The sequence below is a fragment of the Pongo abelii genome, chromosome 4 (assembly GCF_028885655.2).
Source record: "Pongo abelii isolate AG06213 chromosome 4, NHGRI_mPonAbe1-v2.0_pri, whole genome shotgun sequence".
Taxonomy (NCBI): domain Eukaryota; kingdom Metazoa; phylum Chordata; class Mammalia; order Primates; family Hominidae; genus Pongo; species Pongo abelii.
The window spans coordinates 156,227,246-156,247,181 of record NC_071989.2 but is presented as its reverse complement, the minus strand read 5'-3'; the positions used below and the strand labels follow the sequence as shown (position 1 = coordinate 156,247,181).

The following is a 19,936-nucleotide window of genomic DNA, read 5'->3' as shown; positions in this document are numbered from 1 at the left end:
GGGATGATTCATGTCTCAGGTGGAACGGAGTAGGACCATAAGAGATTTCATCATCCTACTGAGAATGGTGCACAATTTAAAACTTAGGAATTATTTATTTCTGTAATTTCTCACTTGATATTTTCAAACTGCAATTGATTGCAAGTAATAGAAACTGTGTAAAGCAAAACTAAGGATAAGGGGGAACTCTGGTACCAACTAGGTTTCTTCACTGTAAAGTTATTACTTTTCCCCTTGTAAAGAATGGGAGGGGGACTTTGTAGAGATATAGTCTGACACTCCATAAATATCCTCTTCCTCATCAAACATTTACCCATTAGTTTTAGCATTCATGATTCATCCTTAGGATATTACTATGATGTTTGCTAAATGCTGATTTCCCAAATGATGGATCATTCCTTTTATAGTTATTAGTTGGCATTCTGCTATAAGAAAAAGCTTTCCTCCCTGTTTATTTCATTTTATTTATTTATAAAAGAATGGAATCATGGATTCTAATTTTATTATATGGATTACATTCCATCACTGTTATTAATCTTTTTGATGCCCAAACTCTTTCAGATTTTGTGAATGCCACTCCTTTCAAGCTGGTCCTTTGACTTTTGAAGTGTTTCCATCTTTCTTTAAGTACTTCTTTACTTTCTACAATAGCAAGATGTTCCAGGCTCATTTTATCTTTATTGCCACAGCTCTGGAATCAGCCATTTTGTCCAATGAGTCCTGATTTATTTTCTTTTAATGAAGTATGACCTTTAGAATTCATGCTCTGGATATTGTTGTGTCATTGCTACCAGGCCCTCTGAGCAGACAGAGCTGGCATATGCACATCAGCAATCTCTCTCTCTCTCTCGCTCGCTCTCTCTCTTCCTCTTGCATCCCCCCATCTCACTACCAACTTTTGTTCACACAAGCGATCTATGAGTATCTGTTCCTCCACAACCTCATCAACAGAAGCTATTTTTAAAATAATCCGATCTTATAAGACAATTCCCAATGATCTGTTCTAGTCATGAAGGCCAGACTCACATGGATCTAGGAAGAGGCGGCATTCACTGCGCCGCATAAAAGTGGAGGCACAGGGTGACTAGATGTCACCAAAGGGCCCCTCAGTGTGGCAAGCTATGAGTGAAGTTCCGCCTGTAGCTTTTAAGAGAAGGCAGGCTAAGTGTTTCCCAGTAAGCTTTGTCCATCTGCCCTAATGTATATGGGAGACATAAAAAGAAGGGTCAGCGCAAATCAGAGTACAAATTCTAAGACAGACATGAAGCCTTGTCTCAAAGACTGGTCCCTGATAATAAGCTTTGGATTATTGACACTTCTTCTGAGCATGTCTAGGGTGCTCACAGGTGGCTCAATGAAAAAAAAAAATCTCCCTTTAAAGACTGCATCTTAAAATTTTGCCACAAAGAAAATTTAGAGTGGGAATGGATCTTGGAGAGATGAAAATGTACATGATAAAAGCAAATGGTTCTATTATTCCTCTGTGGTCTGTCTTCAGTGAGATGATTCTTGACTACAGTAAAGGTCCTGTGAGAAGGCACGATCTGAAAAGATCCTGGCCTTGATCGTTAGACTTACAAAGTTCTGGGGACTGTATTGGGAGAGGTGAGACTTAGCATTTCATTGATGAACTTTTAATTGAACCAAAACTGGAGAAAAGATTTAAATAAGATGTCTTCTAAAGCCTTTTCACTGGGGAAGAAAGGTGCAATTCTAGTTTCCAGTTGCAGTTCTCATCCACATCCAACTGCAGTTCCCCAAAACTGAGGGTTTTACAGAAATCCTGATGACAGTCATGGAGCCACTTCTCTATTGAAGGTGTGGATGGAGGAGAGGACAGTAGGAATATCAGTGACACATTACTCACATACATGCTAAAGGAAAAGGAGAGGAATAGCATTAGGATTCCCCTTTAAGTTTGGTCCCTCAAGCTAGTCCCTGGATTAAGAGATTACTATGAGTTATCTTAGTAAGACATTACTAAGAATTATCATGTACTTGGAATTGTTAGTCTCAATCATCTTCATTTTCTCATCCTCTGTTTTATACAAGGGTTTGTCTGATCTGAAAATAGGGTGTCAAGTGGAAGAAAGTATGAAGGTTGAGGACACTGAATGAAGCAAAGAATGAGTTTGTAATAGATTAGTTAAGGCTTAGATTTTTTAAAAATGGGAAGCACAAGAGATGTTAGTAGCCTAAGCCTGAAGCTGCTTTATCTTGGTCTCATACGATCTGCTTTTAAAATCTCATTTATAGCACCTTACTCAGGATAATCTGTGGGACAGAGGCTCAAAAAAACAGAATTTAATATTTATTACAATCTTTGATTCAAGAAATAGGAAACATTGTTATTATGATCTATAAAAGACCAGGCCTTTGACTTGGTCTAATTCAGTCACTGAGGCCGTAATTAGGTATAAATTATTCTTTCTAAGTCTGATATCCCATACTTAGGTCTAGGACATGAAGATTTCTCCTTCAGGGAAGGTACATAAAGCAAATGTACTCTTGTCTCCGTACTTATGATCTCTGCATAAAGTCAGACCCAGGCCATTTTCCAGAAAATTCTGGGAAATTAGGGCATTGTATAATGCAAAGCACTTTTCTCTTCTGTGACTTCTCTATGCTATAATATCCCAGGGTCAAGACAGAAATGGTTGGAAAAATGGAGAAAATATTAGATCCGTTGCGTCTGATTCACACTGTTTTAACTCTAATAATCAGGTGTTTGAACCAGACAGTCATTAGACACACCACTGTATCAAAAGGAAGAATAAAAATATACTCCTGATTGTGAAGGCCAGCAAATCTCTAGAATTACAGTGGAATTTGCATGATTCTCAATATGCTATATCTTCTTTTGCTCTTATATTTAAAAATTGATCCATGTTACAAAGGCAGATCACAGCTTCCGGGAATCTGGGGAAAATAGTAATGAAGCTATGTAACCTATTCCTCCTTTCTGGGTCTCCACTTACTCAGTGACTATATGTAAAATAAGGAAGGATTGGAAACTGAGCTGTTTGGAAATGCAGAAAGCGGTGACATTTTTCTCACTCAGTGTTAATTTGCACCTAATGTAGTGACTTTGAAAGCCTCACCAAGAATAATATGGTAGGCTGAAAGGAAAGGGTAAATTCACTATTCATAGCATTATTACACACCAGGCCTTTCAGGAGATAAGAAGATGGTGTAATAACAGAACAGTCGACTTGATGCGTTGGCTCAAGCCTGTAATCCCAGCACTTTGGGAGGCCAAGGCAGGCAGATCATGAGGTCAGGAGATTGAGACCATCCTGGCTAACATAGTGAAACCCATCGCTACTAAAAATACAAAGAAAATTAGCCGGGTGTGGTGGCACGTGCTTGTAGTCCCAGCTACTCAGGAGGCTGAGGCAGGAGAATCACTTAAACCCAGGAAGCAGAGGTTGCAGTGAGCCAAGATTGCGCCACTGCACTCCAGCCTGGGCAACAGAGAGAGACAATGTCTCAAAAATAAATAAATAAAAATAACAGAAGAGTCTTGAATTTTACCATTGATACTCTGCCCCCATATTGAAAGCCAAGTATTCAAAACTCTGGAAAAGGCCCTGGCCCAATTTCTTACATCATAATATAAAATCTCCATATGCATGGAGTTGGGATGATGTAAGTGACTCCAAGAGTTTCTCTGCAGTGTAAAGTCTGCTGATTCTTTGCGTTGCCCAAAAGCACAATCACCATAACTCTGTGGAGAACAGTGACTACATAGTGTTAGGCTTTGCAAGAGGAGCTTCCACTGGAAGGGACCCTAGAGAAGCAGGGTCTGCAGAGTTTACAGTTCTGTTGAACAGAGGAGAAGCATGAAGTTCTGAGCACTGAGCTGTGACGACCTCTGCCAGACAACTCTAGACAAATCAAGGGGAATTTACGAAGCAAAAATTTCTCTCTTTTTCTTCCTGTTTCAAGAAATTCTCTTTTATGAAGACAAACCATAGGATTAACAGGAAATATAGGCATGAGCAAACTGTACAAATAAAACCGTCTGTATTTTCTGCCACTGTCCCACTGCGCTCTAACGTAGAGGCAATGAAGCACGAAAAGTAAAATGATAGGGATGTAGCACGGCACTGCACTGTTTCTACAGCACACTCGGCTTACCTGTCTGCAAGGAAGATATAAAAGATTGGATAAGGAATTTAACAAGAACTATTTGAGTGGCTCATGCCTATAATCCCAGCACTTTGGGAGGCCAAGATGGGAGGATCACTTAAGGCCAAGAGTTTGAGACCAGCCTAACCAACATAGTCAGACTCCATCTCTGCAAATTGTTTAAAAACTAGCCAGGCACAGTGGTGCATGCCTGTAGTCCCAGTTACTTGGGAGGCTAAGGCAGGAGGATTGCTTGAGTCCAGGAGTTCAAGGCCTCAGTGAGTTATGATTGTGCCACTGCATTCCAGCCTGGGTGACAGAGAAGGACCCTGTCTATAAAAACAAAAAACAAAAGCCCAACTATTTGCTATATAACTTCATATCTCAAACCCTGATTCATCTAGATGAAAGAAGGAGCTATTCATGCTGAAAGACCACATTCTTGCTGCATATATTCCCTAACTGTCCTCCACGTCTTCCACTTCAATGTCTCTCTTAAAGTCCCCAGGAGGTTTATTATATGAGCTTAAAAATCAGTGCAGCAGCCTCTGGCCTCTGCATGTAAGGACCTGCCCTTCATCAGCGCCACTAAGCATGCAGCTGCTGTTGCTTCTCAAGCACCTCACACATGGTCTGTCACCCTGCAGGAGTCCTCATCTTCTCCATGGCACAGTGGTCAGCCCATTCACCCTGGCCACCAATGTCCCCAGTCCTTGTCAGATCAAAATGCTTAGCAGTCCCTTTCAAGGTAAAGAGAATTCACTCTCACCTCTACTTTATGCTCTTTTAGAGAAGGAGAAAGGTCTTTCCTCTGTATGCTAACGTTTGTGAGTGAAGTAGGAATGATCCTCTTCACCTTCTTCTGGAAGTGTTGTCAAAGCAGGATCTCTTGGGCCCCAGTATGTGAATGTGTTGAGTAGAAGGGATCTTTCAGTTTCCACACAGAGTACAGCATGCCTCACACCCCCAGTGTCACTGGGTCAAGAGTGGCTCAGGGTCCAGCACATAGTCTACCTGAAAGCATTGTTTACATCCATTCTCCTTTTTTGCCCTCTATATTTTGGTTATGTATCTCTTTGTCATCAATGTATAGCTGTAAGATAGGAGGATATTGTGAGAGATGAAGACATTGCTGAAACAAGAACTCCAGTATCTAACTTTGGCCATATTCTGATTCAGCAGATGGGTTTAAAACCCAATCTGGCAAGACCAAAGAAAGTTAGGAGAAAGGGTATGAAATTTTATTTCTCTGACTTCAGGATCAGATAATAGTGTCCTTAACATCCAGTATGAGGTTTCTCACAGATATAAGAAAAGAGATGAATATTCATCAATCTGTTGATTCAGGTGATGCAAAGGCTGGCTATCATGACCTCAAAAAGTCAACCACTGGCTTAGTTTATTCAAGGTCGTAAATTAGATCAATCATATGTATAAAATTTTATCTCAAGCTTGAAGCACAAGTGAGTTGTACAAGTAAATTTGCTCTTGTCCTCTTATTTGTACATTTTCTATAAAAATCTAATTTATCAAATGTACTTTGGGTCAGTTTTAACATCTCATTAATTAATTAATTAAAATAATTGACATGAGTTAATTTTGCATTTGTGTAAGGATCCTGGTATTGCCATTTTGAGAATTATAATTCAGCTGGAGTTAAGAGTTTAATAGATTTATTTGAGAAATGGATTGGAGTTTTATTAAGAATTGAGAAATGTGTTAGAAAGAGAAATGGACGGTGAGAAACAAGAAGGAATTTGGACTTAGGGTAAAAGAGGTTTAAAAGAGTTAATATAAGGAAATCTGCTGCCCTGAAGTCTAAATCCTTCTCTCTTGGCTTGGCCCTGCCTTTCTTCCAAAGCCTTAATTCAGGATTAAACCCACTAGTTTCAGGCATCTCACGAGAAAGACCTTCAGCTTGTAGCAGTAGCTAAAGCCAAGGACATATTAAGCAAAATGTCCCATGAGGAGGCAGTGGGGCAGTGAGCAGACACAGAGATCTCAGAGATTAGCTCACAAGATTTTGTGTCCTTGGCAGGGAAAAAACACACACACACACACAAAAAACACAAAACACAAAACGCAAAACTCAAACTCCTTCATTGTGCATTTTTTCTAACATGGAAGTGTTGGCAAGCTCCAGGCTCCCAATTTCACACTTTGGATCAACTGTAAGAAAGAAATCAAATAGTAATAAAATGTAAATACAGGATATGAGCTTATGAGCCAGAAAGCTGGCTCATAAATATGTGAGACAGATCATGAAATCTGTAAATGCCACATTCCGGAAACCCTTTTGTCAATCAGTCTCTCTGTACCTGGCGTGTCTTTCAAAGGAAAATAAGTACTTAGCTGTTTGAGGTACCTAAAAGATTATTTGGGAGTCTTGAGGTGGGAGGTATTAAGAAAAATGTTCAAACACCTGGGGTCCTGAAGGAAAAAACTAAGGCCCTCAAGGCTTTCATAAGAAGTATTCAGATCCGGGGAAGGGCATTATATAATAGAATAGCTGGAACTAAAGAGACCCTTCTACATGCCAGACTTGTGTTCAGGTCTTTACAAACATAATTCATTTAAATCTCCACTTAATAGCAAAGGCAATTATTACCCTGGCCTCATAGATGAAGACAATGAGGCACAGAAGATATAGTTACAAGGTCTCATGGTTAGAAGGTAACAGGATCAGGAGTGAGATCGAGGAAGAGGCCAAGCTAGCTGTGGGAGAAAATGCATTCTGAGTAGATAGAGGAAGGCTGTTTCCTATGGCAACCCACTTCTAAGGTCCTTGGGAATTTTCTGAATGAAAATCCAGGGCCTCACCTGCCCTTTTTAGCCAAGTTGCTTTCATTGCAGCAGCATAAGCTCAGTGAAGGTTTGCCTGATCCAATGACAAGTTGTTCATGCCTAATTCTCAAAAGCACTAAACCTGGGGAGGCACAAAGAGGAGTCCCATAAGTTGAGCATTTAGAACACCCTTAAGTTTCCCCAAATTTTCCCAGAGCCAGTGCTCTGAGGCCTTTGCTCATTACAGAAGGTAATAACTGAACCTTGACAGTGTATCCTTCCAAATGAAAGAAGTTAGTTGTCTACTTAGAAGTAATCCTTGACACCTCCCTCTCCCTCAACCCCAGCATCCAATCCCTCAGCAATCCCCAGAATTCTACCTCTAAAATGCATTTGAAACAGTCCAATTTTCTCCATATCGACCCTAATCTAACAGGTATCATATCTGGCTTAGATTATTGTAGCATGCTAACTGCATCCACTTTCACCCACCACCAGTTCATTCCCACAATGCTTTAAACCAAATTTAAATTCTGCAATGGCTATTCATTGCAATTAAGAAACTCCAATTAACTTACAGTGGGCTACAAGGTCCTGAATGATTTGACCCCTGCCCACCTTCCAAACTTCCCCTCATGCCAATTTCACCCTTGCTCACCATATTTCAGCCTTCAAAAGTATTTCTCATTCCTAACTTTCTCTTCAGAGCTCATCCATCCACATGAAACTCTCTCCTCTCAGCTCTTACATGATTGGCATAATTCAAATGTCATTTCTCAGGTTGAATGTCACTCCTCAGTGAGTCACTCTCGTTTTCCCTACCCTCAGTCCTTCTTCATCCTTTCTTTCCTTGCTTCATAGTACTTGTGAAAATTTGCTACTATTTTAGTGGTTTGATTTTTGTTCTTTGGCTATCCCACACATTTGACTCTGAGCTCCACAGGGGAAAAGCTATGTCTGTTTTTTCTCTGTGCAATGATGTGTTTATTGTACTCTCTGGCTCATGTTCTCTATTCCCAGTGATGTAATAAGACATTTTGAGTCCTTAAGCACTGTAAAAATTATGAAAATTATGGTGCTTCCCATAAATGACTAAAAATAAAAACTAAAGTTACAATACAACTTATACATATACTGAAATTAAACTGGCTTTTATTTGTAGAATTTCTGATTGTAAAATCTTGGAAAAGGTCATTGAAACAGAAGTTTTCTCATTTCTTTGGTGTCCCTGATTTTTTTGTAACCTAAGCCCATGTGTTGTCTCCCATGGTAATATACAACTGTCCAGGACCTGAAAGGGAAAAACTGCTTCTCATTTCAGCCTCAGAGCAAAGGTTTGTATTATCATGTAAATCTTACTTAATACATCTGTAATGCAGCAGTAGTTACTGTGAGCGTCATACCTCTTTTTCTACTGTTAGAAGAATTAATTCTTTGGCCTGTTTTCATTCATTCTTATCTCATACAGCTTGTCAGCTCCATAGCTATTGACAAGCCCTAATCCCCTTAGTAAATTAACAGAAGAAAAATGGAAGAAAGAAGTTCTGTGTTTACGTGTGTTGGGAGATGGAGAAGGCAGATTATTTTGACAAACATGTAGGTGGCACATAATGGGTGCCATGTTCCGTGCTAGGTATTAGGATTAAACGACATTTGAGCAGCATGCCATGTTCTTTCACATATCAGGACCTACATGCATATTCCGAATCACCTGCTCCCATTTCACCCCACAATCTCTCCAGTAATATCTTCCCTGGGATTCCAAACTACATTATACTTTTCTTTTATCTGCTGTCAGAGCTGCCTGATTTTCTCTATTGTAGTGCTCAACATAATTTATTTTAAGTAATTATGTAATCTCTCTTTCCTCTTAGACCATAAGCTCCATGAGGGGAGTTCTCATGTTACCTGACTCACAGCTACATCTCTGGTACCTAGTAACAGCACACAATTAGAAACTAGCAATAAACATTTCTTAGATTAAGTAACATTAAATGAATGGATGAACTTTAACCTTGACCTCAAAGGCCTTGCACTAAAATAAGAGAGAAAGACAAAGAAAAGAATATTTACCATTCACCATGTAAGTGTAGTTAGGATGTGTCACAGTACAATGCTAACCCTGGTATCAGTGAAGATCCCCTGAAGGAGCTGATGGATACATTTTAAAGGTTGAAGAGTTGAGGCAACAAAGGAACCTCAAGAGGAAATAGACCGAGCAAACACAGAAGTGTCTACTTGTTATGCAGGGAGTCATCTGTAAGATCACTGGCCACAAGAGTGTAGAGTTCATAGGAGAGTTCTTCTAATATATTTGCTTACTGATACTATTGATAAAGGATATACAGTGGCGTCAGAATGAGATCCTTATTCTTAGCAAACTCAAGAAGACCCTTACTGCTTACATTTAATGTTCTCTGTAAATGTATACTACATTAATAATCTCTTATAAAGGAGGCAGGGGATAAACAACAGTCACTTATGAATGCCTTTGTTTCTGCCCCCTTTTTGGGGGAAATCAGGCTTTTGACTAAGTGTGACATAAGCATCTCCAGAATTCCTCATTATCTGTTGACAGCTGGTCTGCAGCCATAACAGCAAGCTTGTAGAATAACCCCAAGTGATCTGAGTGCTTTGGAAACATCCAGAAAAATGTGCTAGGCATAACCATAGTTAATAAAATTGTGTTTATAACCATATTGATATGACTTATCATTTATTACATGCCAGGTACTCCTTAACATTTTGCACACAAAAACTTCAAAAATGACTCAATGGGACCAAAGACTTCCAACAACCCTAGAAGTGAGTTTGGACTCACTGAACTCAGTCAAGCCGTCATATGAGATGGCAGCCACAGCCAACTGTTTAACTACAACCTCATGAGAGGCTTTGAGCCAGAACCTCTGAGCTAAGCCACTCCCAGATTTCTGCCCCACAAACACTATGAGATAATAAATGATGTTTCAAGGTACAAACAAATCCCACAGAACAATAATTCAGTGGGGTAAGTACTGCTATCATGTCACACAGATAAAGAAACTGAGGCACAGAGGAATAAAGCAACTTGTCCAAGGTCACTCAGAAAAGAAATGGTAAAGTCTGGACTCAATCCAGGAAGTCTGTCTCCAGAGCCCACACTTTGCAGCTTCCTCCCATTATGCTGTGGTATCTCCTGAAATTTTCATGCCACTTTTGGAGCCAAGACCCATACCCTGTACTTTTTCAGACATCTCACAGAATTCAGAAGTCAAAGTTGGAAAAGTCCCAGGGGAGGCAGACAGTTTGGTCACAGTTAGTACTATTGGCCAAGAAGCTCTTAGAAGAAAATCAGTGTTTCCCAAAGAACACCAGGCCTACCCGCTGAGGACATGTTAGATGACGTCGAACATACGTGAGCAAACATGTTTACTTTCATAACTGTGTATTTTTAAAATCTGTGTCAGATAAACATTATGTTAATATGCATGTGTACTAACTAAGGTAATTAGTATAATTATCTAAATAATTATGAGAAATATCAACAATATGTCTGAATAAATGATACTATATGTATTATTATATATTATTTTATATATATAAATTATAGAGCCATGATTCAATGCAGAAAGTTATTCTTTTATTTATTTACTGGTTTATTCTTCAACAGATATTTATTGAGCACCTAATATGGCCCAGATGCCACTCACAAACAAACATAGAAATAAAAATCCCTGCCCTCTCACAGTTTACATTCTAATAGGGAATAATAGAGTATATTACTATTATATAATATAGTACACATTATAGGATAGCACACCACATTAAGCAATGTTATATTATATTATAATATACTGTATTATATTATCATATAGTATATTATTAATATTAATTTTATATATAGTATATAGAAAAATAGAGCATGGTAAGACAGGGGATGGTAATAGAGAGGTGTGACTTTTAATCTTTCTTTTTAAATTAAAAATTATTATAAATAAAGTTGAAGTCTTTATTTTACTAAAAAAATTAAGAATTTGTTTTCGTTTCCTTCCTATGGGTCTGTTGTCTTTAACATGTCAATTTTCATTTATGTTATGCTGAAGTCAGAGAAACATTTCATTAAAAAATGAATAAATAGCAAATCAAGTAAATCATAAATAATTAAAACAAATAAGGGAAAACTATTATTAAATAATGATAACAGTGCTGCCTGCATGTGACCAAAAACAAATGAGTAAGTTGTATTTGAATGGTTAAACTGGAGACTTCTTCAAATAGGAAACACCAAACTTTTCTCTCACCATTTGACTCTTGACCAATTGTTTTATGTTGATGGGAGGAGAGGAAAAACTAGAATCACCCACCTCTAGACATTTGGCTCCTAGCGGTAAGGATGAAATGCTGTCCCGAGAACAGTGTGGAGGGTTCTGTCATCTAGTGTGTCATAACTCCTCTACAGCCTGCAGCTTCCTGGTCTGCTTACTTACAAGACCATCTCTGCAGAGAAAGCAGAAGATAAAATACAGGAATACAAAAAGAAGCGAGATGATCACATCCCATTCCTTTATGTTACACATTACACATAGGTGATGCTGACTTGGAAGTGTGTGCAGGTTGTGTGGCTGCTGAGACTTTGACAGAAGGCAGGGGACACTAGCTGCACAAAGGAGGTTGCAGGCTTTCCCACCAAGTGGATGGGAAGCCAGTGTCAGGTGCTGGGGAAGTGCTGCAACTCTTTCCTCATCACCTAGTTATCTTCAAGCCAGTTTTATTAGAAGAAGCCCTTGACATCAAGAGTGACACCATGCAGGAAAAAGTCTTCTCGTGTTTTAATATTAGTTACTTACAAATGAGTAACAAGTAAGTGTAGCTACATTTATTGAACATTTCCTATCTGCTAAAGACTGTACATTTTACACACATCATCTAGTTTAATTTTTGTAATGACTCATGAGGTTCTGTGATTATTTCTTTTTACAGATGAAGAAACGTAGATTTGAGGAAGTTAATAAATATGTTCCAAATTATACCTATAGTAAATGCTGGCACTAGGAATGGAGCCTAGATCGTCTGACTCTGGAACTTGTGTTAATCCCATTTGAACCTGTAAATAACTCTGTGGATTAAGAACAAAGATTATTTCCATTTTATGGAGGAGTGGCAGAAAAGTGTGGTGGTTAGGAGAACAAATGTAAGTGTTAGAAGAGTCCATTTTGATTCTGGCTCTGTCGTTTATCAGTTGTGAGTTTGGGAAATGTATCTAACTCCTCTAGATTTACAATGTCCTCAAATATCAAGATGTAGAGAACACTTAATCTCTTAGGGCCTCTCTGTCTTTGCCATCATCATCATGGTTATTACGTATTTTGGGTTTTCTCATCTTAATTTTTTCTCCTACCTGAAATTGCCACGTTATTCCCCTTAAACCCTTAGATTAAGAGATGGCTACAATGTACTACTATGCTGCTAATAGTAAATATTTATTGTACACTTACTACATGCCAAGTGCTTTTAGTGCATTATCTTATTCAATCTTTACAACCCCTGCACGAGATAAATACTGGTGTCATCTATAATTTATAGTTAGAAACAGAACTCTCTCAGAACTGGACATTGCTGATTTCACTTCCCGTTTTCCTGCCCACCACCCTGACTGCCAACTGACTTCGGAACTCCAAAAAGGCATCCGTGAAAACGGCAGGAAATTGAATGCTCCAGGAGTTTCACACTAAAAAGATTGGGAACTGTCCACCAACTGGTGCTACCGAGAATAGCGGTTGTTGAAAGGAATTTCGGTCTCTATCCCAACTTACTTTTCCTCAGGGATGTGTCAATTACCTCCAAGTCCTCTTCAGAAGGGTAGCTGGAAAAACAGTGAAACCAAGCAACTCACCTGAGAACAAGCCGGGAGTAGTGCAAAGGAATCAACCAGACTGAATTTATTACAAAGTCCAGCCACTCCTTTTGCTTTCTAACAACCTTGTTGCCTGGTATTGAGTAAAAGATGTTATAAAGGACGAACACGTTTGGAAGTAATAATCATCTGCTGTTATGCGACATAATTTTCTCCACATTTGTTGTTATTTTTCTGATAATAAATTTCATACATTTTATTGGAAAACCACAGAAAATGCAAAAAATAGCTAAGCTGTTAGGTATGTTTCTATCTAGATTTCAATTAAATTTTAATTATTCTCTCCCCGTGCCTAGCCCCACTTGCCCCATTTTTAAAAAGACCTGGAGTTCAGGGTAGGAGACATCAAGAGCATCCCAGAGGGCAGCAGCACAAATTCACTCCCCTTCAGACCCTGCAGCTTGCTTCGCCCATCTCCCCTCCCCCTTAGCTTGGTCGCTTATCATTGGTCATTGCCATGGCAACCAGCAGCTGCCGGGCCAGCAGCCTCTACCGCAGCAGGGGTGGGGCACGGGGGGAGGGGGAGAGAGAGAGGAGGAGCCAGAGGAGGTGTCTGCTTGCAAGTTCCTGGCTGCTTCCGAGCTCACCCCATCCTCCGAGAGGGAGGAGGCCCAACTGGTGATGCTGCTGCTGCTGCTGCCGCCGCCGCCGCCGCCTCTATTGCTGATACTCTAGTGGGGCTGGAAGGGTGGTTCCTATTCGCACCATCGCCAACCAGAGACAGAGGGAAAAAAAAAACCGGCAGCCACTGCTGATGTTGGGTTCGGAGGCTGCATCGGACTCGGTCACAAGGAAAATGGATTCAGTTTGCATCTCTCCCTCCTTTAAACAGCTTCTCCGGGTCTCAGCATGGTGAGTAGGAAAGAGTAGGGCTCCCTTCTTGGTTTAGAGTGTTATTATTTGACCTGTGTATACATTTCTGGCCTGAACTTGAACAATGACTCCCGTGCCTCAGACTAGAAGGGGGAGATGTGGGACAGAGATGAGGATGGAGGGAGAGGAAGCTTGCCAGGAAGACAGAAGTGAGAAGACAACCGCTTGTGTTTAAAAAAAAAAAAAAAAATGGTGTTCTGATTTTATCTCTAACTGGCTCAGAATGTAGACTGAGCCACTTGGTGCCTTTTTTCCTAAGCTTAGCAACAGCATCAGGGGTTGGAAAAAGAGCTAACAACAAGAAGAGGGTGTTATTGAAAGGAATCATTTCATTTGCAGCTCTCACATACAGGGTTGGGCCTTCTTCAGAAATACATTTGGTGTCTCATAAGCTTACCAGACTCATTATAAGGTGGTTTTGCTTATTTTATTGATTGCTTGGAAAAAGTGGCCCCAGAATTTGACATTTTATTTTATATTCTAATGTACTCTTGTTGAGAAATCATTTTCAAGACCCAGTTTTATTTTATACGTAGATTTGACTGTGAACTTACACATGTATATCTTATGGATATACATATCATATATACACATGTTACTTAGCATTTATATTGCATTTATGAAGCATATTTATGTGTAGGGTGTGCTTTGCAACCATTTTTATGGGTTACATATGTCCTTGCATGCCTGGAAGTAATTGCATGTTTTTGAAACTATGCTTCTGGTTTATATTATTATTCATTGGCTTTATTTGGATTAATGTGAAATTTACTCTGGTTATTGTCCCTTAGTTTCATTGTGACCAATTGGAACAGATGCCTATCATTTGATCTGTGTCATAGAACTAGATGCAAATTCGTAGCCTGCCTCTTTATTTTTAATTGGGTTTGTGGGGGATGATATTGAGGACTCCGAATTTACAATGATGGGAATGGGAGGCGGTTTGTGGTATTATTTTGTGTCTAGCATCTTACCAAATCAATGTTGAAGCAAATCAGTTTTCTTGAAATGCCACCCCAATCTTTTCATGTTTGTGTCTTGTGTCCCAGGAAGCACAGCTAAGCTGGAAGGTGAAATGCATTCATTTTATTTAATAGTGCTGCTATCTGCTGTTCATTCCTTCAGTATCCAGGAACCATTTCACAGTTCTCTCAAATGTTGTATTAAGGGTCTCCTTCTGTAAATAATTAAGTAGGAAAGTAGGATTGTTTTGAAAATCTAGGTATTCCCAAGCACCCTAGCCCAGCCGTTTCCAAATTAGTCTGCTTATACAATGAAATGAAACCAGGGAGTGAGCAAAGAGAGCAGGAGAATGTGTGGCTTGTAGCTGAAATGGGGGTCTATTGTAATTTACAAATGCTTACTGGGATCTGCTTGACCTTTTATTATGTCAAGGCTTTAAGGCAGTTCAGGAGACTAAAGATGCCTGAGATGAGGAGGTTCCATTCCCACCCAGGATAATGGATTTCATTGAATTAAAGCCAGAAAAAATTATGTAGGTAAAGTGTATTAGTAATATTACATTTACCACATGGGCTATTATAGTTTTATCCATTATTCTCTTCCCTAACAATATCATTGTCAGTACAGACATTTTTTACAATGTAAAATAACAATTGTTTGGGGCTTTAGTCTTGCATCTGATTCCACATACACCTCCCACATTTATAATTTTCACATGTATTTGAATCAGGTTTATAGTTTAATTTCACTGAGAATAATTGTTCTATTTGGTTTATATATGAGAAGGGCCCTTGGTGACTCAACTGTGCATGTGCTCATAGCATGTTATATATTATAGATCCATAGCTTTGTAAACTTATGCTACTTTGTGCCTAATTTTAACATCTATATGAAGTAGGGCAAGGAAAGAGGTACTGGGCTTGTATGTTATAACAAATTGTATAACACATTGCATCCTGAATCTTTTAGTGATAACACTTGACTTCCAAAAATTAAAATGTTAGATATGCCTACAGTACACTTAAAAAATTAAGATTTGTACTAGTTGACCCCATTTCGTGCAATGAAAGCAGATATCCTGGGGCTTTGTTTTTGTTTCTTTTTTGTTGAGTTTTCGTTTGGAGGTGGTTTTACAGGCAAAGTTGGTACAGTTTGAACAGAGGCAAATCCCTTAGGCCGTGTGCTTGAAACTCCTTGTAGATAGCCTGTTTCAGCTATGTGTCAGCTATTACCCTGATAGAAATACAGGTCTAGCTTTTGACCCCACTATTTAAGACAATTATATGGCCTTTGCTAAAGGGCCATAGAAAAGTGAAGTGTGTTTCAAGCACTAGAAGTTGAACTCTCTGAGGAAAGATTTTTAAAAGCTAGGATCATTTCATTTAGAGAAGAGAAAAATGAAATATGACAATCATTTGTTTCAGATAAGCTGATCATGGGGCATAAGCGTAGGACATTGCTTATTGCTATTTTTTGGAACTTCAAATGTAGTCAATGGGCTTCAACTTTATGAGGAATTATGAAGATTAGAAATATAAAAATGTAGAAGTTCCTCATAGTAAGTGTGAGTAGTCAACTGGCTAATCAGATAAAGCAATGTACTCTTCTCTCATCAAAACCTCCAAAAGTATGACCTAGATATGCGTTTGTCTAGGATGGACTAGATTTCCTTCTCAAGAACTTCTCTTGCTTTTTCTAGAGTGAGTCATTTATTTAAGAGAGTACATTAGTTGTTTAAGATCAGACACTTCTAGGTTATAACAGTAAGACTCCATTTTGTAGTTGGCTTCTAAATTACAGGTTCTAGGTATTTGTAAAGAAATCAGCTGATCATCTTCCTAAATTTACATGTAATCCTGCCAGAATTCAGGAAACTGAACATTTACCTGTTCATAAGAGCCCTTCTTTCTCAGCAGTTTTATGGAGTATGATGTCAAATACCTATATTAAAATTATTTCATATTGTATAGTTAATTTTGAAAAATGTAATGTATTATTTAATGGGGTCTTTATACAAAGTAATTAAAGAGCCATCAAGTTGTTTTTTTTAAAAAAACAAATTATATGAAAGATATATACAAATTAATGTTTAAATGTGCTGTTTAACAAACTAATCTTCCACTCAAACGCTATCTTAAAAATGTCATTCATGTTAGGATATTAAAGTTATATATTTTGATTGGTATGTAAGTCTTTAGTAAAACTTGTTTTAATTAAGACACACACTAATTAACTTCTCACTTTGTAACAGGATGTTTCTCATTTCAAATGACATCAGAACATATTTTGATTTTATGTGCCTGCTACAAGTCCGCTTCAGGATGACTTAGGCAATATTTGGACAGTGAAACAGTTTTCTACATTTCTTTTTGGTTCATGAAAAGTCAATGCTTTGTTTCTCATGGTTGGAGCTTATTGTGGAAGTTTTAACATAAATAATGCAATGATGGTCTTTTACTGAAAGAAATAAATTAGGTTTATACTTGGTTGTTACTCTGTGAAGTGTGTTACAATTCCCTCTGTTTACACATTCCACTATTATTCTATCAAGGGAAAATGTGCTTTCAAACAGGATAAATTAATCAATTGACTAACAACTATTTGTAGAGCTTTTATGTGACTAGCAGCATTTGCATATGCTAGCAAGAAAGAATTTCCTTGGAGAATATAAGATATACATCCATGAAACAGTTAATGTTGAAAACAATATAGTTGTAATTAGTACCATCACTTCACCTTATATTAATACAAGTTTTTATGATTCTGTCATTTTTCCAGTCTTTTTCATTTTATATTCCATCAATTTCAATTCATAGTCTATCATTTCAATTCTATCATATCAGCAAAGCTAGTGTCATAATAATTATTTAAAATAAGTGGAAACAGATTCAGAGAGGTTAGACTTGTCCAAATTTGTGTTGGTAAATGGTGTAACAGGCTGGATCCCTAGTCTCATGAGCACAAACTACGATAGTAGAAAGGTAGCGAATTATCTTACCAATTTGAATTTTAATTGGTAAGATAATTTTAATTCAATTTACTAATCTGTGTTGTATGGCTCATTTTATTTCAATATTTCAGGTACCAAAATTTGTTCTTTGGCCATATTTAATTGCCAAATACACTAACTATGTGCTTAGAGTATCAGGCAAAAAAACAAACAAAAAACAAAAACAAAGCAAAACAAAACAAAAAAAGGCTCACACACAAAACAAAGCATTTTAGAGAAAATCTAGGCTTCTTGATATATCAGAAAAACGTTGAAGCATTTGTTTGGGTGAAAATCAGAACTTTGTTGGACTAATATGCACTTACTTTATAGATAAATATTGTTTTTGTTTTTAATGACATAGAGGTTGGGAGGTGACCATTTTTTTCTGTGTTTAGGATCTGATTAAAATTCCTGTAGGTCCTGAATCTTGAAAAAAGTTATGCCACCGCCTATCTATACGTCCTAATTATCTCTCCACTAACACATTCTTAAAAGTAAAAATGATATTGTCATAAAATAAGTGTACATCAGTTCAATGACTTTCTGATATTTTCTCTGAACAAATGCTCCTACATTTTTCTGAAATATCAAAAATATTCATTTGTTTTTCAAATATTCTAATTTTCTCGTGTCTCTTTTTCTTTATTAATGCCCTAGGCATATACTGGTGTAAGTATTGGGTAATTCAGCCCTGGCCAAATAGCAAATCATGGCGTCTGAACTATATTCTACATTTGGAAAAAGTGTCCTTTATAATTAATTAGCTTGCAGTAAAAATGAGACCCGTCACACTAAAAAAATTATTCTTTAAATCATTATTCATTACTACAAGTAAATTTTGTTGCTTAAAGTTTTTTTTATATTTAAAAATAACACATCCTCATTATGGAAAAATGATAGTACAGAAATGTGTAAAAGGAAGATGAGAACCGCTCATCAGCCTACCATCAAGAAATCATTACTGTTAGCATTTTGGAATATTTCCTTTTAGATCTTTTTGTATATGCACATAGAAACACATGCAGACACATAGTTTCATAAATGGACCATACTGTATGCACTGTTTTATATTGCTTTTGCTTTATGTATAGTGGCCATCTATCCGTGTCAACAAATGTGTCTCTACTGAATTTTAAATTTCCGCATGCATTTTTCTTGATGATTCAAGCTGTTTTTCCCCCACTTGAGAGTCTTCACACTTTACTTTTACATACTTCTTATGATACAGATAGATCCTGCTTGATTTAAAGCAGTCATGAGTCAGGCATTATATTCAGAAAATATGAACTCTGTTAACCTGACCTGCCACTGCATCTTACAATGGGTATTAAATTAACCTTGGTCATTCCTTGTCTGCTGATAATGAATGAGGTCTGAATCCAAGGCAGTGAAATCCCTGTTTGAGTCACTAGGAGTTTCACCAGGTGCATACATCAGCAACAATTAGAAAACAAAAACAAAAACACATCTGTTTCAGATTCATGTTAGTTTTCCCCAGTGTTGTAGTGGTATGTCCTGTAGTTTTATTTTTTAATTTTTAATTTATTATTATTATGATTTTTGAGATAGGGTGTCACTCTGTTGCCCAGGCTAGAATGCAGTGGCATGGTCTTGGCTCACTGCAACCTCCCCCTCCTGGATTCAAGTGATTCTTGTGCCTTAGTCTCCTGAGTAGCTGGAACTACAGGTGCTCACCACCATGCCTGGCAAATTTTTGTATTTTTAGTAGAGATGAAGTTTTACCATGTTGGCCAGGCTGGTCTTAAACTCCTGACCTCAAGTGATCTGCCTGCCTGGGCCTCCCAAAATGCTGGGATTACAGGCATGAGCCACCATGCCCAGCCTGTCCTGTAGTTTTAACCTTGGTTAAGCAACTCAAATCCGTTATGGGAAGATATTTAAATGACTTCTCAGAATAAACCAAGTGTATTAGTCCGTTCTCACACTACTATAAGGACATACCCAAGACTGGGTAATGTATAAAGGAAAGAGGTTTACTTGATTTACTGTTCTGCAGGGCTGGGGAGGCCTCAGGAAACTTACAATCATGGCAGAAGAGAAAGCAAGCATGTCCTTCTTCACATGGTGGCAGGAGGGAGAAGAATGAGAGCTGAGTGAAGGGATAAGCCCCTTATGAAACCATCAGCTCTCGTGAGAACTTACTCACTATCATGAGAATAGAATGGGGAAAGCCACCCCCAAGGTCCAATTGCCTCCCTCTGGGTCCCTCCCATGACATGTGGGGATTATGGGAACTACAATTCAGGATGAGATTTGGGTGGGGACACAGCCAAACCACA

The 19,936-nt window shown here is 38.2% G+C and overlaps 1 protein-coding gene and 1 long non-coding RNA gene across 5 annotated transcripts in view; one reads left to right on the top strand and one right to left on the bottom strand.

Moving 5' to 3' along the window:
* The window catches only part of LOC129059572 (uncharacterized), a 43,806-nt gene extending 30,568 nt beyond the window's left edge, over positions 1-13,238 (bottom strand). The window contains exons 1-2 of the long non-coding RNA XR_008525549.2: positions 13,132-13,238; positions 11,259-11,391 (exon numbers count right to left, since the gene is read on the bottom strand). This is a non-coding gene — a long non-coding RNA (uncharacterized LOC129059572). The remainder of the gene's footprint in view (positions 1-11,258; positions 11,392-13,131) is intronic.
* Positions 13,239-13,352: 114 nt separating this feature from the next.
* JAKMIP2 (janus kinase and microtubule interacting protein 2) overlaps positions 13,353-19,936 on the top strand; it is a 198,408-nt gene continuing 191,824 nt past the window's right edge. For 3 of the 4 annotated variants that reach the window (XM_054556030.2, XM_054556028.2, XM_054556029.2), the window contains exon 1: positions 13,354-13,660. Coding sequence is in view for 1 of the 4 variants with exons in the window: in XM_009241163.4 (XP_009239438.2) it covers positions 13,658-13,660 (3 nt within the window). In the remaining 3 variants the exon portion in view is untranslated. Of the gene's footprint in view, positions 13,661-19,936 lie in introns of all 4 variants that reach the window. The other variant, XM_009241163.4, reaches the window with a different exon arrangement.